Source organism: Gymnoscopelus microlampas (assembly GCF_963454915.1).
Source record: "Gymnoscopelus microlampas genome assembly, chromosome: 3".
Lineage (NCBI taxonomy): Eukaryota > Metazoa > Chordata > Actinopteri > Myctophiformes > Myctophidae > Gymnoscopelus > Gymnoscopelus microlampas.
The window spans coordinates 41,659,781-41,687,719 of record NC_139940.1 but is presented as its reverse complement, the minus strand read 5'-3'; the positions used below and the strand labels follow the sequence as shown (position 1 = coordinate 41,687,719).

Sequence of the window (27,939 nt, the reverse complement as noted above, 5' to 3'; positions counted from 1 at the left end):
GTTGTTTTGGGGTGCGCTGATTTCAGCACACCCCAACCCCCTCTTGTGTGTTGGCTAGTGAGGCGTGTCCTAGCGATTTCAGCACACCCCAACCCCCTCTTGTGTGTTGGCTAGTGAGGCGTGTCCTAGACCTGATAGAATGGGTTTCATTGCGCGCATACTGGTTCCGTGCAGACTGGTTCTTATCAGTGTGACGTCGTCTGTTAAGGGGTCTATTCAATAAAGCCAGATAATCTACACAATGTTAGTTGCACAGTCCACCACAGTAGCAAAGGGCAGTACACTGAAGTGCTGCCTTAACACATCTGCATTGTCCACTGCATCCATTTTTGCAACCACAGCGGAGGAGTTCCCGAAAGGCCAGGCTCGCTTCTGTGTTTTCCAGTGCACTTCCCATCCTCCTGTCAAAATTAGAATCAGCTTTATTGTCAGATCACAGGTTTACAAGTGTAAAGAAGTGGATTAAATTATTTGTATTCACCCGTCTCCTTCCTCTTCCACCCCCATTCACCTGGGGATGGGAGTTCAGGGGCTGCAACCATCGCCTGTCCCCAACAGTGGCCAGCTTGGTAGGCTGCCCTCTTTGTATGTTGAGTCGTGTTGGGGGGAGTCCATCAATTGTTCTGCCCATCTGGGTGAATAGCTGCTTCCGTGCCCGTTCACTGATGCCTGGCCGCTAGTGCGGTCATAGAGCAATACCACAAATCGCTCCAGAGGCTCCATCCAGTCATGTATTTTCTGTGGGATGGCAGCTAAGGAACTGAAGGCACGTGTGACGTCACCATAGGTTTTCCAGGTCTTCCATGCCATCTTCTTGCCTCTGCCTCCAAAAGATGACACTGTGTCACATCCAGTAAAGGTATGGAACATGGGTAAGGCTAAGCATCGATCTGGGCCTAATGCCCTTGCCATCTCATGAGCTGCTAAGTTACGGAAACTTTTCCCTGTTCCAAAAGCAACCCACAGCTCAGTCAAGTGGAGGCGTTGGGCTGACGTTACTGCCAGGACCAGCACATCCGTGTCTACTGTGCGTATTGTCACCTTGCTATACCCTTCCTTCACAGCATCTTCTAGGTGTAATATGACGCGAGTATCAGCCTCCTCATGTACTGTAGTTAGTTAGGTAGTTACTAGCATGTTGTGAATAGTACCCCTGTATTCCTCATCCTTGAGAATGTAAGGTTTAGTCACCAGAATCAAGATCCTAGGTGGTCTAGCACCTGAGTTATTGGTAAAATGACAGCAGGTGGTGGCCATTTTGAAAGATGGCTGCCATGGTTACCACAGCACAATTCTAAATAGTACCACTGTATTCCTCATACTTGAGAATGTAGGATTAGTCACCAGAATCAACATCCTAGGTGGTCTAGCACCGGAGTTATTGGTAAAATAACAGCAGATGGAGGCCATTTTGGAAAATGGCTGCCATGGTTACCACAGGACAAATCTGCGATGGCCCTATAGCCAAAAATGTTCCTTATGGCATGCTCTAACTGTGTGCCAAATTTCATGCTTGTATCGTAAAGTGCACGATTCTGGCCCGAAACGCCTGGGCTATGTGTGATACTGATAACTTAAACTTAAAAGTGAACTACGTTTAATTTTTCTATTGATCCAAGCCGGAGACATTTATTTATTAAAATAAAAAGTAAACGCTCTGGAAAAAAAAAATCCACGCGCCTCATCATTATGCATTTTTCAAAGATTGTCAAGTGATCCCTCCCTGATCCAGAGAGGGTTTGGTGGAACCGCTGATGTAGAGAGAAGGAGGATTTAGTGGTGAAATGAGATCACAAATGGTTTGATGATCAACGGTTCGTCTGGCTCACATTCTTCAGAAGGTCCTCTCTGTACCTCGGCCCCTTTGGCCCCAGTCACAAATTCTAATATCCTTTTAGAAATTGCCTCAGTCAGATGCTAAGCTATGTGTCAAAGCCTTTTCTCTGGCTGGATCACTGTGCTGCCCGCTGTACATATAATGACCAGCTGTGGTGTGGGAAAAGTACTCACAAGTAAAAGTATCAATACTGCAATGTAGAACGTACTCTGTTACAAGTAAAAGTCCAGGACTAACTTTTTTTACGTGAGTAAGTGTACAAACGTATTGGCATGAAAATGCGCTTAAAGTACCGAAGTAAATGTCCCATTTAAAGTTTTCAAATGCATACAAATCTTTTGAAAATAGCCAATCTACAAGCTCACAATGCGTCGCTTCGCGACGCAAATACCTCAAAATTGTACTTGAGTATAGTACTTGAGTAAATGTACTTAGTTACTTTACACCACTGATGACCAGGTGTGCCGTGGTGGGGAAAAAAAGTACTCAAATGTGTGAAGTAAAATGATCAATATGTAGAAATACTTATAATCAAAATTTACTTAAAGTGCAAGACCACTTTGGTAGAGGTTTGGGTTGTATAGTCACCTTGCCATGATGTAACTCCAAAGGTGGACAAGAAATGAAAAATAATTGCTCCATTGATTAGAAATTGATAATTCAAAATTTGCTCCTCATTGACTTACATTGTACGGTAAAACAGCTCCCAAAGTCACTCTTTAAGCACGTAAACAAACACAAACAAAGCTGATTCAGACAATATAGAACATCACCAAACCCAGTACTGTTTTTTTTTAAATAAAAATGTTAACTTCCTGCTGATTTTACTATTCGAAGATCCGGATCCGGATCCGCGAATCCAGTCCAGGTTTTCTTCTTAATAAAATAGCAAAATGAACACAGGAAGTTAAAATTTGTATTAAAAAAAAAGACCGTACTGGGTTTGATGATGTTCTATATTGTCTGAAGCAACTTTGTTTGTGTTTATTTAGGTGCTAAAAGAGTGACTTTGAGAGCTGTTTTACCGTACAATGTACGTCAATGAGGAGCATATTTTGAATTATCAATTTCTAATCAATGGAGCGATTATTTTTGATTTCTTGCCCAGCTTTGGAGTTACATCATGGCAAGGTAACTACACAACCCAAACCTCTACCAAAGTGGTCTTGCCCTTTAAGTAAAAGTACAAAAGTATTGGTATCAAAATAAACTTAAAGCACTAAAAGTAAAAGCACTCCTTTAAACGCAGAATTTCACAATGTATAAAACAATCTTTTGAAAATAGCCGATCTACAAGCTCACAACGCGTCGTAAAGCGTCTGAGAACAATTAGTACTTTCACGTTGGTACTGTAGTGAGCACATTTTGATGCCAATTGAATATTTTTGTACTTTTGAAGACAGGAGTTTTACTTGTAACAGTACTTTTATAATCATATTTGCCTCTGTCTCTCTCTCTCTCCATTTCAATATTGAAGAGAGTTTCATTAACCCATTAAGACCAGGAAAGCACTTTGCCTATTCAAAAATAGCAGATCTACAAGCTCAGCTATGAGCTTGTAGATCTGCTATTTCTGTCTCTGTCTCTCTCTCTCTCTCTCTCTCTCTCTCTCTCTCTCTCTCTCTCTCTCTCTGTCTCTCTCTATCCCTCTGTGTGTGTGTGCATCCCTTCATTTTCCTCTCTCTCCTTCTCTATCCCTCCATCCATGCTCTCTTCCTCCCTCCCTCCCTCCCTCTGTCTCTCTGGGTGTAACAGGGGGCAGTGATGGGCACGAGGAGGGGACGGCAATCCTCTAATGGTCGGGACGGGAGTCACGGCCCATTCCATTAGTCAGGGGGCCCCGGGTTCAGTGGCGCTCTGCACCGTGTTGGAGGGCATGAGGAGACACACACACACACACACACACACACACACACACACACACACACACACACACACACACGCACACACAGGATGCTATGGAGGAGGCAGGTGGTGTTGGCCGAGGCCAAGAGCCAATGGCAACGCAACGCCGTCGCCACGCCAACTGCACACTGAGACCCCCCCCCCCCACACACACACACACCTACGCGTGATGGCACCACGCTCACTCTCTCTCTCTCTCTCTCTCTCTCTCTCTCTCTCTCTCTCTCTCTCTCTCTCTCTCTCTCTCTCTCTCTCTCTCTCTCTCTCTCTCTCTCTCTCTCTCTCTCTCTCTCTCTCCCCCCCCCTATACTGTTCCTACAGTAATACCTACCTTTATACCGCCTTTTTTTAAAGATAGTTTTTGTTCGGGGGCTTTTATGTCTTAATAGAACAGTAGGCTGACAGGACATGGGGAGAGACAAGCAGCAAAAGGTCGTGAGGATATGGGGATTCAAACCCGCGACACACTGTCAGGCTGGCATTACAGCCTATAGGGTGCCTGGACCACCACACTACAGCCCAGGCCTCATTTTAGATTTTAACCACTTTAACCGTTATTCTATTCAAAAATAGCAGATATACAAAAATAGCAGATCTACAAGCTCATAGCACGGCACCGAGTGCCGTGCTATGAGCTTGTAGATCTGCTATTTTTTGGGAAAAGTCATGAAAATGTGTGCAAGTCTTCGAATATGTATTTTTTAAAGCGAACATTTGTAACTCAAATCTTTGCTTCTGGGGGTCCCTGGAAGAAAATATTTTGAGATGGGGGTCAAGCCACACACACACACACACACACGCGTTTGTATTACTATACTTGTGAGGACATACACATTGTATGACGGTGATTTCGTGAATGCAATTTTTACCATTTCTTTGCCATTTTTAGCTCTTAACCCTAAAGCCAAAAATAGCATATCGTCAAGCTCGCAATATTGCGCTGCAACATACTGTACGTTGTGAGCTTGTAAATCTGCTATTGTCACAATGTCCACTTCTCAAATTCTACTATACTTGTGGGGACATTTGCCCCTCGATCTAAGTACACGCACACAAGTACACACACACACACACACACACAAGCACGCACGCATGCTCAGTCTTTTTTCAATTTCATTCATTCCGGCGAGCCGTTCCCCATTTTCCTTATCTCTCTCTTTCTCTCTCTCTCTGCCTCACACACACAGTCACTCATTCATTCACTCATACCTATCTCCATCTCTTTCAATTTTACTCCCTCCCCCCACGCACGCACGCACGCACGCGCGCACACACGCACGCACGCATGCACGCACATCTGTATTTCTATAGTTGAATGACACTGGTGTGCAAATAAGTATGAATCAAGGCATAACTCTAACCCTAACCCCAAACCTGAATATTTACCTAATTGTAAATCTAACTCCCCAAATAAATACATATATTGTGAAATAATGAATTTCTCACATTCTACTATACTTGAGGGGACATGTGACCACAAGTATATAAGCACACACACATAGCAACGATATAATAAGTTCACACACACACACACACACACACACACACACACACACACACACACACACACACACGCTCACCCCACGCCCACGCCCACCCCTTCCATCTATACCTAACTCTAATTTGTAAATGGAGGAACGGTGGAATCAACCAGGGCCACAGAGATGGTGGTGGAGAAGAAGGAGAAGAAGATGGAGGGAGGGGTTGGGAGGTGTGTGGGGGGTGGGGTGGGGAGGGGAGGAGGAGGAAGACGAGGGAGAGGATGAAGAAGAGGAAAGCAGGAACGATGCCTCTCTCGCTCTCTCTCTCCGTGTCTCACTCTCTCGGCTGAGATGATGTATGGCTGCAAAGGCCACATGTTGGCCGTGTGATGGATTAAAGCACTTTGTAGGAAAATTACTGAGAGCGCCTCGGCACCCCCGAGTCCAGCCCTTAATAAAACTCTCTTCAATATTGAAATGGAGAGAAGCGGGGAGAGAGAGGGAGTGAGAAACAGAGGGAGAGAGAGAGAGAAAGGCGGGGGGGGGGGTGGGGGGGGAGTGCTGTAAAGATGGCCGGGGTGGAGAGAACAGTAGAGAGGCAGATGGAGAAACACCCAAACATGTCCATATACACAACGCTCTTATGAGCTACATAAAGCTCGGAAGAGATGGCAAAATTGCATTCTGAACAACGTAGCTTTAGTGTGAGATTTTTCCGCGCCCCCCAACAACATAATACGTTCTTTTTTATTTGGAAAGGGATTTACAAAGAGCATAAGGAAATAAGTGAAAATAAACTTGTTTTCTTTGGTGGAAATGGTTATTTGTTACTATCGAACTCTGCAGGATAATTTGCATAATGTCAGTTTTTTATTTTTCCATTTTTTTATTTTTTTTTGCTCTCGAGTACAAAGCCATCATATAGAGCCAGTTTTGGTCATTATGGTGTAGATCTGACCTGAATTGGAGTCCCACTGGCTCATTGATGAGGATGAGTAAGTTTCATGACCGTTGGCACCTTAATTAAAAACCACATAAATGCCAGTGCATGCATGTACTGTACATTTAAAAACCAAGCTTGATGGCTGAGAGGTTAACTCTCTGTAGATACAAATTATAGACTGTAGATGGATAAATGTTTGAATAAATCCTAATATTTGATCAGTTTTGACAGTTTTGACAGTATTTTGTATGTGTGTGTGTATTGAGTGATTCAAAAGGTGTCATTCACTGCTGCCGTTTTCCCCAGGACCTTTTTGTGTTATCCTTTTAGCCTTAATATCTGACCGTATCTCGTGTTGTTTACAAGTATTCAATCAATCAAAAAAAAAGTATATTATTATCCTCTAGGGCAGTGGTTCCAAACCTATTCTAGATCAGGGCCCACTTGAAAACCTCAAAAGCGTTCGCATTTTCAGACTCTTATGTTCATTTTAATGATCAATCAATCGATTGTGCTTTTGGATCAATGGAACTAACGTCATATACTTTTAAGTTCCTATTTATCGGTATCACAATAAACAACATTTTCAAGGTTGTAAAGACATTTTTTTACCGTATTTTCTAATATTAATGTCATGCTGCATATATTATCATTACAATCATAAGTGTTTTGCCAATTATTTGGGGGCCCACTTGCAATACCCTCACAGCCCAGCACACTAGTGGTCTCCAGCACACTAGTTGGAAATCACGGCTCTAAGTAGTAAGTGTACAGTACGCTATTGTTTCTATAGGAGGAGAGACGTTAAGGGAGCGCTTGTTTTCGGCGGAGGCGACGGAGGCGCGCCGTCTGACGCAGACTTGAGCCACGAGAGGCACCGCTGAGCGAGCTTAGGCGAGCGAGTCGCCGTGCCGAACGTTGCCGAAAAAGTCTGCGTCGCTTCTCGCCACGTTTTGAGCTTCCAGATCTGCTACTTTTGATGCTTTTGTGTGACGCTGTAGGATGATCAAGTAGGGCGTTAATTTACGAAAAAGTTAGAATATGAAGATAAGAGGTTTCTGACCGAAGATGGGTTAAAAATTAAGTGGTCCTTTCAGTAAAAAAAAGATCAGAGTTATTCCACCACTGGTGGAAGTACTAGCGTGAGGAGTGGCATCCTGAGCCCCTGTAGGGCTGTTGGAGAGCGTACACACACACACAGCACACACACACACACACACACACACACACACACACACACACACACACACACACACACACACACACACACACACACACACACACACACACACACACACACACACAGAGCAGCTGCTGCGCTCTCTATAGGGTGGGCTGCCGCACGCCGCTCTCACACACTGCGTCGATGACTCTTGATGTCTTTGTTTGTTTTTGTTTATCCTCCATGGTGTGCCCCCCCAACACCCCCCTCCCTCCCTCTTTCTCTCTCTCTCCGTCTGTCTGACAGATGTTGTCAGAAAAGCGTAGACCAACATGAGCTCACTTTGATTGACGTGTCAGAAATGACAGGCGTTCAAACCCCTGCTCTGATCAAGACAGTCGTTTTTAGGTTTGTTGGTGTATATGAAAAGTTTATGAGGGGAAACATCTGTACGCTGTAAGGCACATATTATTTTGCCATTTTCTTTGACCATTGTCCGTTCGTTGTCGTCTAGAGGCAATACGGGTAATACTGAAAAGTTTGTTTTTGTTAGACATGGACAATATAGTGAAAAAACATGGGGAATGATACAACAGAACAGGTTGAATAATTGCTTTTGTACAGTGACAGAAGGTGCGGGGCAACAGACAAACCCCAGTGTAATAGTTGGCCGAATGGTCAAGGCTCCAAGCAGACAGAAAACCAGGAATGCGCTTTTTAGGTATATTTATTCTTCTCTAAAAATAGCAGTAACAGTTCGTTCACACATATTTACAGTGCTGGCCCATGCAAAAATAATGTAACAAAAATTGAGACTTGAGAAAAATAAACACTTTAAGGCATACGCTAAGAAACAAAACAACCCACACGGTTAAGAACTCCAACAGGCTAAACCTTTATCACAAAAGGCCCTGCAGCTCTCCCTCAGGGATGTTACCTGCTTGTGTTTCAGCCTAAGTTTAACTACTTGACAGTTCCTGCTGCCTCCCTTAAATATGAAGTGGATCCTACCTTAGGACACAGAACCAAAGCCAAAGAAATCTAAAATGACACAGGCGCTTTTAGAAATACCACAATGTAGAAATACAAGTAAAATACCTGCATTCAGAATTTAGCTTGAGTTACAGTGCCAACCAAAATGAAAGTACTCATTATGCAGAAGTTATTTCAAGTTTACATTTTCTTTTAAAAATTTCCACAGTCTCTGCCACCCTCAAGTTACTCCGGGCAAAGCTGTTGGACCAAGGTGACCCATGGTAACAACATGGAGACAACTTAGCAGAGGACCTGGGGGGGGTCCTTGGGTACATCTTCTTGGGTTAATAACACGTCAGACATGTAGTCGGAAGCGAGGCCATTAAGTGATTTGTAAACCAACAGCATAACCTTTAAGAAAGTCTATTCTAAAGCCAGTTGTAATGTAGTGCCGTCCTTTCCGGTATGATGTGTGCTCTCCTTCAACCACTTTAAAGGTTGATTTATACTTCGCCGTGTGCCGGTGTCGCATACCAAAACAAATAAGCAATCTACAAGCTCACAACACGCCACACCACGCTGTGTTAAGGGCTTGTAGATCGGCGATCTTCGGTGGGCGACGCGGCGCACAAAACAAGTATAAATCAGGCATGAGGCTGTCTGCCAAATCCCCTGGGTGTGTTCAAATAACTCTGGATAGTTATGACCGGTTATGTTGTGAACACAGCCAATCAGTCAGAGGGAAAATGTACGTATACATGTACAATATTATTCCATCACTTACAGCCGGGGTTCAAGTACCTATCAGCAGCTTTTCTCACGGGATGTAATGAATGTTGCGTTTTTGTCATTGGCAGATACTATTTAGCCAAGAATGTTCATGAAATGGCTGCACAACTCAGTAATCTGGTCATGGCTTTTATAATGTCAAGGTTGAGCTGCATCCTGTGGTATTTACAGCACTGGATATCGTCACTGTCGGGCAGAAACCTCCCGTCTCCATATTCTAACTTTTTGTGTTTTTTTCCCCAAAATCAAATAACTACTTGATCATACTACAGCGTCACACAAAATTATCAAAAGTAGCAGATCAACAAGCTCGAAACGCGGCGTTAAGCGATGCGTAAAGAGCTTGTAGATCTGCTACTTTTGCTATTTTTGAATTTGAATCCTGAAAAGTCACAGTTTTGGACGTATGAGGTTTCCACCCGACAGAGACGATACAGTAGACAGATGGGTGTATTCTCAAAGGCGTCGCAGCCATGTTGTACGCTGTGTGCTTTGGGCAAAGATACACTGACGCAATGGCCTCCGCCTGTTTAACAACTGTAATTATCATCACTGACAATAAGGATATTGTAAGATAGCGGCGTTTACCATCGCAATCGGACGTAGCGACTTTTAGTTGACAAAGAAATGGAATCAATAACGATAAAACTAAAGCTCACTGAAGTAAACACAGAGATTGGAGGGTTTCTTTTTTGGCAGAATCCAAATATGGTGCTCTTTGGTATAAGGGTGATAAAGTCGAAGAACAAAAAAAACTATAGCAACCAAAGCACTCTTGTGGAAATTTTAAAAAGCCATTATTATTATTATAGCTAATGCATGGCAAAAAAAAAGAAGAAGAAAAAAGTACAAAACGCACCTACGCGTTGCGGCACACAGCTTTCATCAGGGTGACTAAAGAGCCAACTCTAGCCCTGGGTATATCACTAAACTATAGAGAAAAAAGACTACAGAATACAGAAAAGTAGCCTGAGTGGTTCAAAGTCGATTCTTTGGGATTTCCCTAAAGCAGGAGTTCCCAAAGCTTTCAGCTCAAGACCCAAAAGATAAATCTTTATGCTTAGGACTAGGAATACACCCAAATTACTTTGTACTGTAGTTATCTGGGAAATAAGAAGCAGATAACGGTGCATCAGCTGAAACAGGGTTATTGCTGAAAAGCCCCCTGAAGGTAATACATGAACATGACTATTCTAATAAATTATACACACTGTCACTGCAGTCGAGCAAAAGCACACATTATGCAGCCAGCGAATAAAGACTAACTTGTCATTTATCAAAGGTTTGTGTGCTGAAGACAATCTGACAATCCTGCCTAACCACTCTGCTGCCAGGGCTTTTGTACGTACTTCACAATCTGTATTTTATACTCAAACATACAGTACTGTATATAGGCTGGGGCTGAGGCAATTAACCGACATTTAGAACCAATATAACCGGCTTAACACATTAATACCTGGAACGCATCTGTATCACTTTAGATTAATTTGGCTATTCAAAAATAGCAGATCTACAAGCTCATAGCGCGGCACCGAGTGCCGCGCTATGAGCTTGTAGATCTGCTATTTTTGAAAAATCGAGAAAATTATTTTTTTATATATATTTTTTCTGAAAAATTGTTAGGATTTAGATTTTTTTTGACGCGGCCTCAGGTCTTAATGGGTTAATCTTCTTCGGGTAGGTTAGCTGAATAATCGAGAAGCAGTTTTGTTTTTCTTCATATATTTATTTTAAAAAATCGTATATATCCAAAAAATCAACAGAATTCGAATAGATGTTTAATAATCACTGAATCGATTAGTCTGATGCGTTGCATGGAGCATGGAAACATATCCATAGGACCACAATGGAAACAAGCCCCCAGGACTTTTTTCTGTTGACGTCTGTATTCATTCAACCAATCAATCAATCCATGCTCCAGCGCATGCTCTGCTGCGACGACACGGTCTTATGTTAGCTAACCACCTAAACCCCATATGGGTAACCGGAGTCCCTCAGGGCTCAATACTAGTGTTTATTTTCTGTTTTCTGTTATTGTGGGGAAAGCCTTAGCTGAAAATATTTTGAGATGGGGATCCATGGCCAAATACATACAGTATCACTTTTCGGGGTCCTTGTCATGAAAAATTTTGAGAATCACTGATATTATAGCAACTTGAGTGTTTTTTTTATTTATTATTAGGTTTCAGAAGGCATTTGTAGAATCGTATCTCAGATCTTAATGGATAAAAAGGAAATTGGAGTACTTCTTCCACCACTGGAGAGGGAGAGACAGAGACACACAGAGACGGACAGAGAGAGAGATAGAACACCAGCATGATTAGTACTGTAGCTCTCAGTGAGTGAGTGACTGTGTGATGGGGTTGATGTGTGGGACAGTGGTTGGGTGTCAGACAGGCGGAGTGCGTCGGTCCGTGTGCCGCGCGGTCCTGAGTGAAGGAAGGGATAATTCATAGTGACAAGGCTCTCCCAGCCTTAATTGCTGCTGGTGAATTAGATTACCTTTTCAAAGTGCCTTCATTAGCACAGGGAGATCCATACCAACAGTCCCCCTGATTGGCCTCATATTGTTCCGCTGTGAACCTGGCTCCGCTAGGACACACAGCCGTGTGTGTGTGTGTGTGTGTGTGTGTGTGTGTGTGTGTGTGTGTGTGTGTGTGTGTGTGTGTGTGTGTGTGTGTGTGTGTGTGTGCGTGTGCGTGCGTGTGTGCGTGTGTGTACGTGTTATATATATCGTTGTTGTCGGGCAGAAACCTCTTATCTCCATATTCTAATTTATTGTATTTTTTTTGTATATTAACGCCCTACGTGATCATACTACAGCGTCACACAAAAGCATCAAAAGTAGCAGATCTACAAGCTCGAAGCGTGGCACGAAGCGACGCCTTTTGAGCTTGTCGATCTGCTACTTTTTTTTTTATTTCTTTTTTTTATCCTGAAAAGTAACAGTTTTGGTTTCCACCCGACAGAGACGATATATATAATTATACGAAAAAATTATAATACGAAAAAATGATGCCTAAACCTAACCTTATTCCTAAACATACCCTCAGTAAAACTATGCCTAAACCTGACCTTATTCCTAAATGTAACCTCAGTAAAACTATGCCTTAACGTAACCTCAGTAAAACTATGCCTAAACCTGACCTTATTCCTAAATGTAACCTCAGTGAAACTATGCCTTAACGTAACCTCAGTAAAACTATGCCTTAAAGTAACCTCAGTAAAACTATGCCTTAACGTAACCTCAGTAAAACTATGCCTAAACCTGACCTTATTCCTAAACGTAACCTCAGTAAAACTATGCCTTAACGTAACCTCAGTAAAACTATGCCTAAACCTGACCTTATTCCTGTAACCTCAGTAAAACTATGCCTAAAGGTAACCTCAGTAAAACTATGCCTAAACGTAACCTCAGTAAAACTATGCCTAAACGTAACCTCAGTAAAACTATGCCTAAACGTAACCTCAGTAAAACTATGCCTAAACGTAACCTCAGTAAAACTATGCCTAAACCTGACCTTATTCCTATACGTAACCTCAGTGAAACTATGCCTATTCCTGACCTTATTCCTAAACGTAACCTCAGTAAAACTATGCCTAAACCTGACCTTATTCCTAAACGTAAAACTATGCCAATTCCTAACCTTATTCCTGTAACCTCAGTAAAACTATGCCTAAACGTAACCTCAGTAAAACTATGCCTAAACGTAACCTCAGTAAAACTATGCCTAAACCTAACCTTATTCCTAAACGTAACCTCAGTAAAACTATGCCTAAACCTAACCTTATTCCTAAACGTAACCTCAGTAAAACTATGCCTATTCCTGACCTTATTCCTAAACGTAACCTCAGTAAAACTATGCGTACAACGTACCTTATTCCTAAACGTAACCTCAGTAAAACTATGCTTAAACCTAACCTTATTCCTTAACGTAACTTCAGTAAAACTATGCCTAAACCTAACCTTATTCCTAAACGTAACCTCAGTAAAACTATGCTTAAACCTAACCCTATTCCTAAACGTAACCTCAGTAAAACTATGCCTAAACCTAACCTTATTCCCAAACGTAACCTCAGTAAAACTATGCCTAAACCTGACCTTATTCCTAAAGTTAACCTCAGTAAAACTATGTAAAAACTAAGAAGAATAAGAAAAAACACTGGGGCGAGTGTGTTTTGGGGAGAGCGTTCCGGTTACCCCTGGGTCACCCTTTGTAGTCAAAAAAGAGCCAAGAGATCAGTGCATGAAAGCCAGTCCTGGCACCTTGTGGTTTGATTTGAGCCTGTTGCCCTCACCTGCACCAACGCAGTGTCATTAGCCTCCAGCATCAAACACATGCCTCTGGTCCCCGCTGCTCCCCCTGGCTTCCTTTCAGTCCTCATTAGGAAGTGACATAATCGCCAGGATTTACCTGAACTATGTTGAACTATATCGTCTCTTGTCGGGTGGAAACCCCATATCTCCTAAAGTGTGACTTTTCAGGATTAAAATTCAAAAATGGCAAAAGTAGCAAAATCTGCAAGCTCTAAAACGAGAGCCACTGCTCTTTGGTATCAGTTTCGAGTCCAGTCGGCACCCCAATTAGGGATGGGACGATAATCATTATTATCGTTTACCGTGACTAAAAAAACGCTCACAATAATCGTATCGTAGACATTTTAATTTATCGTGAAATTGTACATATACGCTGGGATCAATTCACCTTTGCAGAGCTGCATATCCGGTACACTTACTGTAAACCCTCTAGAATTGGTAAAAAAAAACGCACCTGTAAAGAACTTACTTGATACAGTCTTTTTTTCACTCTCTAAATCTCTTAAAACAGCCGAGCTTGTAGATTTGCTGTTTTTGGCAAATGTCCATATGGACGCTGAGGTTCAAGTGGTTAACACAATTGGCCTTTTTAGAGTTTTAAACCGTTCAGACGTGGCACTCGGTGCTGCGCTATATGAGCTTGTATATCTGCTATTTTTGAATAGCCAAAGTGTAAAATAATGCTTTTTTTAGCTCAAATCAAAAAATGACACAGATGCGTTCCCGGTCAAATGGATTAAGCATATTTTGATTTCGCAATTATTTTGGTCACAATAATTGTGACATGAAATTTTCATCCCATCTCTAATCCCAATACATACAACCTCATCGTATCCCCATCCCCTCCCCTCCTATACACCCCACCCAAATACATACAGTAACCTCATCGTATCCCCCCCCCCTTCTATCTCCCATACTTCATCCTTGCCCCCCCCCTGCTGAGTGTAATGGAGTGTGCAGGCGTCAGGGGAGGTGCTGCACGTTCAGTTCAGCTCAGCTGGGCTCAGGGAGGCTGCCGCGTTATAAACTTACTGTGTGATTATTGTCAGAGCGAGACTCCTCTGCCCGGGGGGTCCGGGGGGGCTGATGGGTAGAGTGTGTCAACCAGGGCTACAGCATGCAGCACAGCACAGGCAGCCATGGATGGAGGGCAGGGAGGAGGAGGGGATGGATGGCTGGGAGGATGGGGATGGGAGAGGAGGAACATCAGTGGGGAGGAAAAGAAAAGAGAAATATAGGTGATAAAAGGGAAGAACGGTGTTGGAAGAAGTACTCAGATTTATTTCACTAAAAACACTTAAAACCACTTAAACCCCTGTAGTCTTAGAGGACTGGACTTCAGTTACAACTATACTTTTTGACCACGTTTTCCATCTACACCAAATCTGTTTGCCAAAAATAGCCGATCTATTAAGCTCACAATGTGTCACATGGCATGGATTACTCTGTGAGAGTTGTTTTAGGAGTTTATACATAATTGTTGTGGAATATTGGATTAGGAATGTGACAGAAACAAAAAAAAAATCTCCATGAATTCAAGTCTTCATGGGTGAGTAATTGATAGGGGCAAACACCATGAAAGGGATAGTTCACCCCCAAAAAGGCTTTTTTTCCTATCGATTAGACTGCTGCCTAAATGTTTTTGGGGTGAACTATCCCTTTAAGTAAAAGCAGCAATTCCACTATAAATAATGCTCTGTTACAAGTGAAAGGTTTGTATTCAAGATATTACTTGAGTAAAAGTACAATATACTTACCATTTTATATACATTTTACCAAAGTAAAATCACTAACATTTAGAGAGAGAGAGAGAGAGAGAGAGAGAGAGAGAGAGAGAGAGAGAGAGAGAGAGAGAGAGAGAGAGAGAGAGAGAGAGAGAGAGAGAGAGAGAGAGAGAGAGAGAGAGAGAGAGAGAGAGAGAGAGAGAGAGAGAGAGAGAGAGAGAGAGAGAGAGAGAGAGAGAGGAGGGTTCGGGCACCTTTCGTGGCAGACAAAGAAAAAGGAGAGACAGACAGAGAGAGAGAGGGAGAGTGATATAAAAGAGAGGAGTGGGAGAATAATGTGTGTGGAAAAGAAAGAAAGAGAGGCAGTAGGGAAATCAGCAAAGGACGGCGGTGAGCTGTGGCAACAGAAAGGAAAGGAGAGAAATTAGAGAGAAAACGTTCAAGCGAGCGCTGTGCGTGCTGTGATTGTTTCTCTTTCTCTCCCTCTCTCTCTCTGTCGCTCTCTCTCTCTCTCTCTCTCTCTCTCTCTGTGTGTGTCTGTGTCTCTCTAAACGGTCGGGATGTGGTCTGTATCTGCCGGCAAGAAGGAACTCAATTTGGGACAATTTACTCTGCAGTCTCAGCCCTGATGCACCTCAGGGACAGAGAATAGAGAGAATGAAAGTGAAGGAAGATAGAATCAGCTAGGCACACAAACACACACATACGCGCGCGCACACACACACACACACACACACACACACACACACACACACACACACACACACACACACACACACACACACACACACACACACACACACACACACACACACACACACACACACACACACACACACACAGAGAGGGAGAGAGCGAGAGAGAGAGAGAACGTACCCCTGCACACAATTGCCACAGAGTAAATTTCACTTAGTTAGTTCTAACTCTCCCAGGCGGTCAATACGATTGAGTTTATAAAGGCTTGGAAATGAAAAGCCTTGGATAAGGTTAGATAAACTGTGTGCTATTTGATTTTGGCCCACCTCTCTGAGCACAGCCTGGCCAGATATGGCCTGGGGGGGAAACGCTCAAATCGTGTTGTGCAAAAAAAAGAAAGAAAGAAGGGGGTCATGTGGGTGAGGCATACATTTTATGCACACATTGCATACAACGTGATTGTTAATTTAATTCAGAGAGTGTAAAAAAATGTGTTTTTCAAACATTTTCATGTCTAAGACCCGCAAAATTGTATGTATTTGACCGTACGTGGACCCCCATTGGAAAATATTTTGTGACAGGGACCCCCATAAGAGAATATTTTGTCTTTAAAAAAGAAAATTCTAAATTATTCCTAATTAAAAAAATTAAATAAATGCCGATCTACAAGCTCACAACACGTGGCAATGCGACACGTTGTGAGCTTGTAGATCTGCAATTATTTTATAGCCAAAGTATAAAATGGGGTTAAACTGATTTTGATGCTATATTACAGGTAATTTGGCTGGGGACCCCCTGGAAACTCCTTCAAGGACCCAGACTTTGAGAACCACTGGCATTAACCAACCCTGTTTGGTAATTGAATTCTGAGAGGGTAAAAATGTGTCGTTAACGGGACCATGTTTCTCCTCTCAGAGTTGACCTGATGCTACCAGGGGTCATTGCAATGTCCATTACGTCTCTGCCCCTCTTCTCACACTAAGGGTTGCCAGATCTGCTTATTACAATTTCCCCGCAAGATTTTATTTGAAAATAGCCGATCTACAAGCTCACAACGCGTCGCATCGCGGCGCGTTGTGAGCTTGTAGATCTGCTATTTTCAAACAGCTGATGTACATGTTAAAGTGCTCATGTGGCACATAGTCGCTTCTTTTGGGCTGGTTCTCCTAGACCCTGGTTGCTTGTTTCTCTCACAGAATCTGGCAACACTGCTCACACTGTGCCCCTGTACTGTCCTCTCTATTTACCTTATTCTACACGTCCGTATTTTTTCCCACAGGGGAGCTCAACCTCACATCAGAGGAAATCATGTGTGACCATACACTGTACCTCACGTTCAAGGTGAAAAGAAAGCTGCACGCTGGGCAGCCAAATGTATAGCAGCTTCCCTTTGATGTTTGTCAGAACTAGAGGCTGGCATAGCAGTCAAATTAGAGAGCCAGGACACATTCACCTGTGTGAGACCACAGTGAGTGACCAAGATTCAGTCGCTGTCGGACGGAAAACTTGTATCTCCATATTTCAACTTGTTCTCGTAAATGAATGCCCCTACTTGATCAGACAAGAGTGTCGCACAAATTTAGTGAAAATGGCAGATCTTCAAGCTCACACCGTGCCGCGATGCGACACGTTGTGAGCTTGTATATTTTCACTATTTAATTTTTTTAATAATAATAAAAAAAATCACACCCTGTGTGAAGGTAGCGGCGCCTTTGATACATTTTGTCATCGATATGTGTTTATAATGTCTTTATAGCCATGTGTCACGTGAAGCTTGACCAATCACTTTGTTGACGGGTCTGACTAATCAGAACGTTGACGGTGAACACGGACAAAGTCAGGTATAGAGCGCAGGATCCGCTCTATACCTAAAGGTATAGAGCGGCTAGCGCCGCTAAAAATCACACCCAGTGTGAAGTGAGCGCTGCTATTTATGAGTTATTAATTTCATCATGCATCTCTGTAGCCAATCGGCTCTCGGTAGCCAAATGTAAGCACGTCCTGAGAAGCACGTCCTGAGAAGTGACGTTCTACATCTTTTACATTATTGTCTCCGCCAGGAGACTATGTTTTCGTTCTCGTCCTTCCGTGTGTCCACCAAGCTAACATTGGTCAAGCTTCACGTGACACGTGACAATATGTTGAAAGGGTGTGCTTTGATTGGCTAGCGAGACGCATGATGAAATAGAGACCTGTAAATAGGTATTTCACTTCTAAAGATCATTTATATCTTTTGAAGTGAGGTAAGACAGGATTAATCAGGAACAGTACTGGCGGAGACCTGTGCTCCGAGGAGCCCATTTTCTAGTTATTAATTTCATTATGCGTCTCGCTAGCCAATCGCAGCGCGTCTGCGAAGTTTGAAGTTAATTTCATCATGTGTCTCGCTAGCCAATCACAGCACTTCACACTGGGTGTGATTTTTTTTTTTTTTTGCCAATGGGCGTCAGCGAAAGACAAATTTTCACGACGGAAAGAAAAACTTTCACCACGGATGGGTCCTAAACCCTCTTATAGGAGCGGTTGCACGGCTCAAAAATGAAAAAGGAACTGTTTTGGACATACAGGGATTCCACCATGACAGCAGTGATTTGACTTCCTGCTGTCAGTGCTGACCAGCAGGGGATTCAGATAATCAAACATGTGTCCTCTGTCCTCCTGAACCCTGTTATTTAGGTCCTGGACTGACTGTCTGACTGACTACACAGTGTGTGTTTTCCATGCTTTCAACAGATTGGCAGCCTGCAAGGTCTGTTCACCCTGAGGGACAGCAGGGGGCGCCCTGACAGAGCGGCCCTGGAGAAGAGGCTGGCTGCCACAGCAGGGGTGAGTGCTCTTCTTAAAGCAGTGCTGCTGAAGTCAAAGTAGCAATACCACAATGTAGACAATGCTCTGTTATACCAAAAATAGCTGATCTACAAGCTCGCAACGCGGTGTGTGCTTGCAGATTGGCTATTTTCAAATAGCCGAAGTAAAAGGCTTAATCGGTTTATGTATATTTTGTATTAATAATCTTAATATGCAAAGTAACTTGTAACTAAGTTTTAAAATAATTTTGGTGGAGTAAAAAAGTACAATATTTGCCTCTGAGTTGAAATGGATTAGAAGTATAAAGTATTGGAAAATGGACATACTCAAAAAGTACAAAAACATTTTGATTTTTTACTTGAGTAAATCGTCTCGTGTCCAAAACTGTTATTTTTCAAAATTCAAATTCAAAAGCATCAAAAGTAGCAGATCCACAAGCTCAAAACTGCTTTTGTGTGAGGCTGTAGTATGATCAAGTGGGGTGTTAATTTACGAAAAAGCACAACAAGTTTATGGAATATGGACGTATAGGTCAGCAACGATACGTATGTAGTTACTTTGTACCACTGGTCAAGTTTGTACCATGACAGAATCCCAGTGTGTTAACTGCCTGTACGGATTAGATTCTAGAGGGCATATAGAGTGGCTGGCTGCCATCATTACGCCAGTGTGCACACATTTTAATGCTATGGAGAATGGATTTGCAGAGTGTACAGCGATGAAGAGCGCTGAGCGTTTTAGACGTGGCTGTTTTGATGTGTTCAACATGGTCCATGTCGGCGAGGTGAATTCACACTCCAGTGGTGGCTCCAGTTTATTTTTTTTACACTTGCATGTATATGCAAATGACGGTTCATTTGGCTTGCGTTGCCATTTTAATCAGGTCTAGTGTTGATTAGGGAGAAATAAGAGACGTGTGTGTGTGTGTGTGTGCTTGTATTGCCATACTTGTGAGAGCCAAACGTGTCCCCACAAGTATACTGTAGTAGACTTTGAGAAATAGACATTGTGAGGAATATTTCCTGGTCCTCACCACTAGTAAAATGCTAGTTTTATGGTTGTACACATTTTAGATTCAGCGATGCTGCCGCGCAATCCAAAATAGCCGATCTACAAGCCAGCCCTCAGCGCGACGCGTCGTGTTGTGAGCTTGTCGATATTTGGTGAGAGACACTGGCCGCATAATTAAACTCAGGCTTTAGGGTCTGGGTTCAAAATGGCATTTTAAATACATTAATAAAATAATGGCATTCATAAAATTGCCATACTAAAGCGTTTATGTCCTCACAAGTACAGTAGTACAAACGAGTGTGTGTGTGTATGTGTGCGACAGAGCTGAGGGGATGTTTACCTTTTGCTTGTGTGGACCCCAGTTCCCCCCCCGGCGCCCCTTTGTGCCTCCTCCTCCCCCTCCTCCTCCTCCCCCTCCTCTTCCTCCTCCTCCTCCCCCTCCTCCTCCTCCTCCTCCTCGCCAAAACCGTTCTGCATAACCCTCGGAGCATGCTGCAGCCTCCTCGCCCAGCTCCGTTGCCAGGGAAACTGTCACCCGCGGTGACATCCCATGACAGCACAGGGCAAAGAGTGTGTGTGTGTGTGTGTGTGTGTGTGTGTGTGTGTGTGTGTGGGGGGGGGGGGGGGGGATACGTGGCTGCATCGCATGCGGCTCTGTCCCTTGTCCCTTGACTAGAGAGCTCTACCAGTCCCTCTGTGAGGAGAAGTGACATGAGGAGATGGTATATTGTTTAGACCAGTGGTTCTCAAAGTGAGGTCTAGGGGATATCCTCCAAGTTCCTTGAGAAAGGTTCCAAATTCTTGAGAGTGTAACAAATGGAGCCAAATGGACCCCGTACTGGTTCATTTGGTTCCAATGAGTTACGAGGGTCCTTGATTATTTATTTTTTTGAGAACCACTGGTTTAGACTGATGGTTATGGTTCTTGGTTTTTACCTGTGAGTTTACTGAGGCACTCACACTGTCTCTCTCTGCATTTGATGTTTTTTTTTACCTTGCTTTTTGTAAGTCGCTCTGGATAAGATGCCTAATTTGTAGATTGAGATACAGGAGCTGCATGCAGCTCTGTCCTTTGACCAGTCCGCTCTATCAGTCTCTCTGTAGAGCCGCTGGCCTTTTACCAAACCATGACTTAGCAACCTCCAGTCACTGACCTGGCTATCCTGACGCTCTGACTTCATGTACGTGTGTAGTAGTAGACACGCATACACACAAACACACAAAGAAAAATACAAAGAGAAGTCCAGCGCGCTTCAGCCAGTTGAAGGTAGAAGGGCTCGTCGGTGCTCAGCAGGGACACCTTGAATCAGAGAGAATAATAATACCTGGGCACTTCAGGAGAGAGACTACCGAATAAGATACTGGAGCACTCGACCGGTCTGCACGTATTTATTATCTTGCATGGATGACTGACGTTTCGACTTGCGTCTTCCTCAGAGACTCAGACTGGATTCACTTATTATGGATTATGGGGTGCAACAGTTAATTGAACTAATCCAATTAATTGATAAAAACATGTATCGATAAGTTATTAATCGATTAATAATCAATCCTTTTTTGGAGCATGTCATAGTAGGCAAAACGAAAAATATAAAAAAATAGCCGATCTACAAGCTCACAGAGTTTCGCCTCATGATGCACTGTGAGCTTGTAGAGCTGCTATTTAAAAAAGATATTGCACGACACTCAATTAGTCGAAAAATAAGCGATAGAATAGTAACAAATAATAATAATATGTAAATAATCTATAGTTGCAGCCCCCGATGAGTGTATGTGCTATGTTTGCATGTGTGCTTTTTTGAAACACATGTTCAATAGAGAACAGGGGAGAGAGAAAGGAAGTGAGTATAGAAAAGATGCCAAACTTTCTGATTCAGAGCCAACATCTAAGTGTGTGTGTGTGTGTGTGTGTGTGTGTGTGTGTGTGTGTGTGTGTGTGTGTGTGTGTGTGTGTGTGTGTGTGTGTGTGTGTGTGTGTGTGTGTGTGTGTGTGTGTGTGTGTGTGTGTGTGTGTGTGTGTGTGTGTGTGTGTGTGTGTGTGTGTGTATGTGTGTGCATGTGATTAATTGAAGTAATTTATGCGCAATTTCCAGTGACTCCATGTGTGGTTCATGATTTCATTAAACTGTAACTTTAATTACTTTTCTACCATCTTAACTTTAGGTGGAAATGAATGTGCAGTGTAAAAAAATGCACCATATTTGATAATGAATCCCTAATTTAATGGATTGCACAAATAATGTTGTGGGATAATGAACAATTGCATAGTTGGACGTTTGCTTCCACAAAATTACGCCACACATTTTACAAGCTGTTGTGGATCTCTCACTTAAACCCTTAGCATCCATATTCTGGGGGAACATTAGCCAAAAATGGCAGATCTACAAGCTCGGCTATTTTTGGCAAAGACATTTGGTGTGTAGACAGAAAAAGCGATCCAAGTACAGAGCCAACTGAGGTCCACTAAGTCTAGATAGTATAAGTGGTAACGCCTAAATTGTAATGAAGACCAAAATTCTATAGATAAAAAGAAAAACGTTAAGGAATCGGACTGTTAACACTTTGACTGCCAGAAATAAAACATAATTTGCCAAGCCACTGCCAGCGGTGTTTTCACTAACCTTTGAAAAATCATGGGATATTTATCCAGTATGATCGATCCCCTGATCGCTTTAAAAGACGTATCCGAAACAAAGCATTAGAAACAGAGAAAAGGCCATTTTCCCATATCGAATAACAAGAAAGTGATCGCGTGACCCGCTTCTGCCTTGCTTCTCTGGGAGTCAAATGGTGACTACCAGGTTAGCGAACAGCGCCATCTAGTGGAAAACCCCAGAAAACTCAAAATCTCGTCATTGGCAGGTTACGCCTTAGCAAAATATGACGAGACATCTCGTCATTGGCGGTTAATGAGTTAAGAGGGAATCGTCAAGGAACCAGAATCGTTAAAATCCTAAAGGATCCCAACCCAACACGCAACACCGTCGTACAACAGACTCTAAATTAAGTATTTGTAACGTTTGAGCCCTTAATTGCCTTTCCGTTGAGGTGTGTGTTCAGTGTCTGTGCTGGTTCATGTGAGTGGACTAATCCTGGCCTAGTGAGGGCTTTAGTTCAGAACCAAGGAAACACTGCCCTGACATCGCTCACTTTAACCCGATTATAGAGCGTTCCTCTGTTCGGGGGATCACGTCCCCTACGCCTCCACCAATCTGCCCCTAATAGAATCTGTTTTAATTGCATTTTTTTGGGGGGGGCTGAAAACAGTCAATATTCTAATAGGTTTATGGAAGACTTTTATTTACGGTGGGTTGTGTGCGGGGCAAACACAATTAGTGTGCTAGCTACAATAGTTGGCCTCCTGCCAAAGGCCTGAGATATACAGTATGTTCCCACCCACCCATGTCCGACTAGTCCCCCCCCCACCCCCCTGCTTATAGAATGTACTGTAGCCTGCTTCTTTTTCACCCAGGTTGCATCAGGTACTTCCTGGTAGGCAGTGGTGGAAAAAGTATTCAAATGTTTTACTTAAGTGAAAGTATTAATACTGCAATGTAGGAATACTCTGTTACAAGTAAAAGTCCGGAATTCAAAATTGACTTGAAAAGTAAACAAGTATTGGCATCAAAATGTACCATAGGCTAAGTAGAAAGTACTCATTATGCAGAATGTCCCATTTCACAAGTTTTCAAATGTATAAATTGTATAAAAATCTTTTGAAAATACCAGGTCAAAATAAAGTACAGGTAAAGTAAATTTTACTCATAGAGTACTCAAGTAAATGTATTTTGGTTCTGTCCACCGCTGCTGACAGCCAACACGGTGTGCCAAGTGTAGAGCATGTTTCATAAGCTGTCATGAATGCACCGAAAATCTACCAGATTATCTGAAGTGAACATGTCCTTGTTGTCAGGCAGAAACCTTGTATCTCCATATTTAAACTTTTGAATGTTTCTGCGTAAATTAATGCCCTAGTTCGTCATATGACACTTTCACACAAAATTAGCAAAAAAGTCCGATCTACAAGCCCAGCTATTTTCCCTATTTATTCAATATTTTTAAAGTGAGTGTGTATACTTGGTTAAGTGTGTGTGGGTTTTATTAGACCCTCCAGAAAAATGTTCTTATGCGATCGCAGAATTTACCGCATAATCAGCAAAATGGCGCATACTTATACGGGGGTAACGTTTTTTCAAAAAGGCCGCATCGCATTGCATAATATGCGCATTGCAGCGCATAATACGCACATCGCATCGCATAATACGCACATCACATCGCATATTTCCTCATATTTCGCAACTTTTAACATATTTCGCATTTTTGGCAACTTTTCGCATATTGCATATTTCGCATATTGCCGCATATTTCACAACTTTCCGCATATTACGCAACTTCCCGCAATTTCACCGCATATTTCGTCGCAAAATCAAGGATTTAACCCGCATAATCAAGAGTTTTAGCCCACATAATCAAGAGTTTTAGCCCGCATAATCAAGAGTTTTAGCCCGCATAATCAAGAGTTTTAGCCCACATAATCAAGAGTTTTAGCCCACATAATCAAGAGTTTTAGCCCGCATAATCAAGAGTTTTAGCCCGCATAATCAAGAGTTTTAGCCCGCATAATCAAGAGTTTTAGCCCGCATAATCAAGAGTTTTAGCCCGCATAATCAAGAGTTTTAGCCCGCATAATCAAGAGTTTTAGCCCACATAATCAAGAGTTTTAGCCCGCATAATCAAGAGTTTTAGCCCGCATAATCAAGAGTTTTAGCCCACATAATCAAGAGTTTTAGCCCGCATAATCAAGGATTTTTGCCCGCGTTTTTCTGGAGGGTCTATTTTATAAACAAAACTCCTAAAAGAAACGATATACCAGGAACGCTGATGTGCTGGCCACCATAAACAGGAGCTGAGCTAAGACCATCCATACGGTGTGGAGATCAGTGCGGGGCAGACTGAAGCCCACACAAGTGGTGAAATGGTCCCTATAACAATACACTGTTTATGAGACACACAGAGAGAGAGAGAGAGAGAGAATAGAGGTCCATTGTGATTTCTCGGGGGGGAAAGTGTAGGTTTTGCCACCATGTAATCCCGACCCATGCAGCCTCTCTCTCGGCAAAGCAACAATTAGCCATTGTGTTAATCGCACTGCTAATTACATAATTACCGAGGGCTGTGGAAAACAAGCTCGACAGACATCTGAGGGCTCTGAGACTACACGCCGATAAAGCCTTAACACAGACGCATAAATGCATGAGTCTACACACACACACGCACGCACACACACACGCACACGCACACGCACACACACACACACACGCACGGGTTTGCATAGCACTGCTGTCAGGCAGGAACCTCTTATCACAATATTCTAACTGTTTGTGTTTTTTAGTAAATGAACGCCCTACTTGATCATACTACAGCATCACACAAAAGCATAAAAAGTAGCAGATCTACAAGCTCCAAACGCGTCGCTTCGCGCCGCGTTTGGAGCTTGTAGATCTGCTACTTTTGCTATTTTTTTATTTGAATTGTGAAAAGTAAAAAAGTCTCCTTTGAGTATCTCGAGAACCGACCGATTGATCCTTTATCCTTGATGCCCATATATAGGCATATACGTTGACATCAGGGATCTCCATATGGGCATAAAAGAGACACAGTCAAACAGATATATGGGCATAATGTTATGACCTGTTACGCAACCAAATGGACCTGTAACGCAACCAAATGAGCGTGTGTGTGTGTGTGTGTGCGCGCGCGTACGTGCATGTTTCAGAGCTATCGTGACAGTTCTATCATTTCCCAGTGTTCAGAGGGCATGTCTATGTGACACTACACACAATGAGATCACCCTCTCTATGGTCTCTCTCTCTCTCTCTCTCTCTCTCTCTCTCTCTCTCTCTCTCTCTCTCTCTCTCTCTCTCTCTCTCTCTCTCTCCTCTATGGTCTCTCTCCCTCCATCTCTCCTCATCTGCCTCCCTATCCATCAGTGGTGGAAAGTAACTAAGTACATTTACAAGTACTGTATTTAAGTACTTGTAATATTGAGGTACTTTTACTTAAATTGGGTGTGTCCATGTTTTCATACTTCTACACCGCTACATCTCAGAGGCAAATATTGTACTATTTACTCCACTACAGGTTTAGTTACAAATTACTCTTTAGATTTAGATTATTATTACAAAACGTGCATGAACCAATTAAGCCCGATCTTATACTTCGTCTATAGCTGATCTATGACATGTGCTATGTCTAAGTGTTCAAAGGAATTGAGTATTTAATACCACTGTTTTTATTAGCCTGGAAGTTCTAAGTTATTTGTGTTTACAGTTAGATGTTGGATTGTTTGTGCCTGTAAGAGTGCATGAACGTCGCCTTATTGTGCTCTATAATCTTTAGTTATTTTCCCTTGCTTTAGTCCCTTTACATATTGAAGGTGTTAATTTAAGTGCTTGCTGGAAGGTGAAGAGTATAGCGCGTGTCTGTGTTTACTGTAAGTTAGCGACAGTAAATTAGCAAGTGTTGCGCTGAATTCAGTGACCCGTTCAGGCCCGTTCAGAGTATGGGAAGGCATTGCGGACTCCCCATTGGCTTAAAGGACAGCCAATGAGGAGAACGTGTGTAAAAAATCACTACTAGCTCAACGACTGAATATAGACCAACTTGCTGGTAAAAATCAGAATCCCCCCCACCCCCTCCTCCTCAGTCCTCACTCTCTGCGTCCTTTCGTACCCCTCTTAACCGTATCTCAGGAGTTTGTTTGGCCAAAACGTGCACGTCATAGCAGCATTTGTACACACACACACACACACACACACACACACACACACACACACACACACACACACACACACACACACACACACACACACACACACACCACACACACACACACACACACACACACACACACACACGGAGGCACACAAGTTCCCTTCTGACTGAAGTCCTCACTGACCTTTGCTAAACGCCTCAGACACTGACCCCTCGTCAGCTTCTGACATACCCATGGGGAACTGCTAGTGTACTTTAATCACACGCGCACACACACACACACACACACACACACACACACACACACACACACACACACACACACACACACACACACACACACACACACACACACACACACACACACACACACACACACACACAGTAATTTTGTTCCTAATGCAAAGTCATGGAGTAGTTTTTGGCTGGACAGCAACAGCAGGGCCAGCCATATAAAACACAATGTCTCTGACCGAGGCGTCACTGAATCACTGATGGAGTTGCATTATTGGGCTGCTGGTTGGTGTAACAACAAACTAGCAGAGACATATCGTCCCTCCAGGTTCCATCCAAAGTAAAAGAGATTAAAAACTAGTAACAAAAGTTTTCAAATAATTGTAGTGGAGTAAAAGTATAATATTTGCCCCTGAGATGTAGTGGAGTACTGAAAATTGGAAATACTCAAGTAAAATCAAAATTCCTTAAAAGTGTTCCTTTTAAGTACAGTACTTGAGTAAATTTACTTAGTTACTTTCCACCACTGCTTTTCATAATCACAAGCAATCCCAAAGCAGTTATTGTCATCAGTTTGGAGAGAGAGAGAGAGAGAGAGGAGAGAGAGAGAGAGAGAGAGAGAGAGAGAGAGAGAGAGAGAGAGAGAGAGAGAGAGAGAGAGAGGAGAGAGAGAGAGAGAGAGAGAGAGAGAGAGAGAGAGAGAGAGAGAGAGAGAGAGAGGAGAGAGAGAGAGAGCGCACTCCTTGCAGGCACTTCATGAACCCACTTATTTTTACAGTCTGTGGAACCCATTCATAAATGGTGAAAGAACGTCACGATTAATAAGATGACTGTGTACTGATGACAGAGTACTGTGGTTCCCAAACTTTTTAGCTCGAGACCCAAAATATAAATTTGTCTCCCCGGGGCCCAAACAAGTGAAAAGAGCCGATCTACAAGCTCACAACACATTTCGATGCGACGTGTTGTGAGATCTGCTATTTTCACTACTTCTTAATGGATTATTTTTTACATATTTTTTTTATGGAATTATTTTGAAGCATATTTACTTGTGTCCCATCGATTGGTCCGTGACCCAAACATGGGTCCCGACCCACTGTTTGGTACACAGTGCTCTATACATGCCCTGCCATATACTAGTATGTTTTGACCTAGTCTTGACAGAGAAACAATCATTAGCCTTGTTATGTGGTATATATACTTATGTATCGCTTGTTATTTTTAGCTCTGTAGGTTGGCCTCTGGAGATGCTTGCTGTAGTGTGCCTCCCTCCCCTTGTTCT

General features: G+C 42.8%; 1 protein-coding gene across 1 annotated transcript in view; it reads left to right on the top strand.

The window, feature by feature from the left end:
- LOC311041854 (endoprotease bli-like) overlaps positions 1-27,939 on the top strand; it is a gene marked incomplete at both ends in the record, with an annotated part of 263,748 nt that overhangs the window by 9,103 nt on the left and 226,706 nt on the right. The window contains one exon of the mRNA XM_084052339.1: positions 18,564-18,656. Coding sequence (XP_083908465.1) covers positions 18,564-18,656 — 93 coding nt within the window. The remainder of the gene's footprint in view (positions 1-18,563; positions 18,657-27,939) is intronic.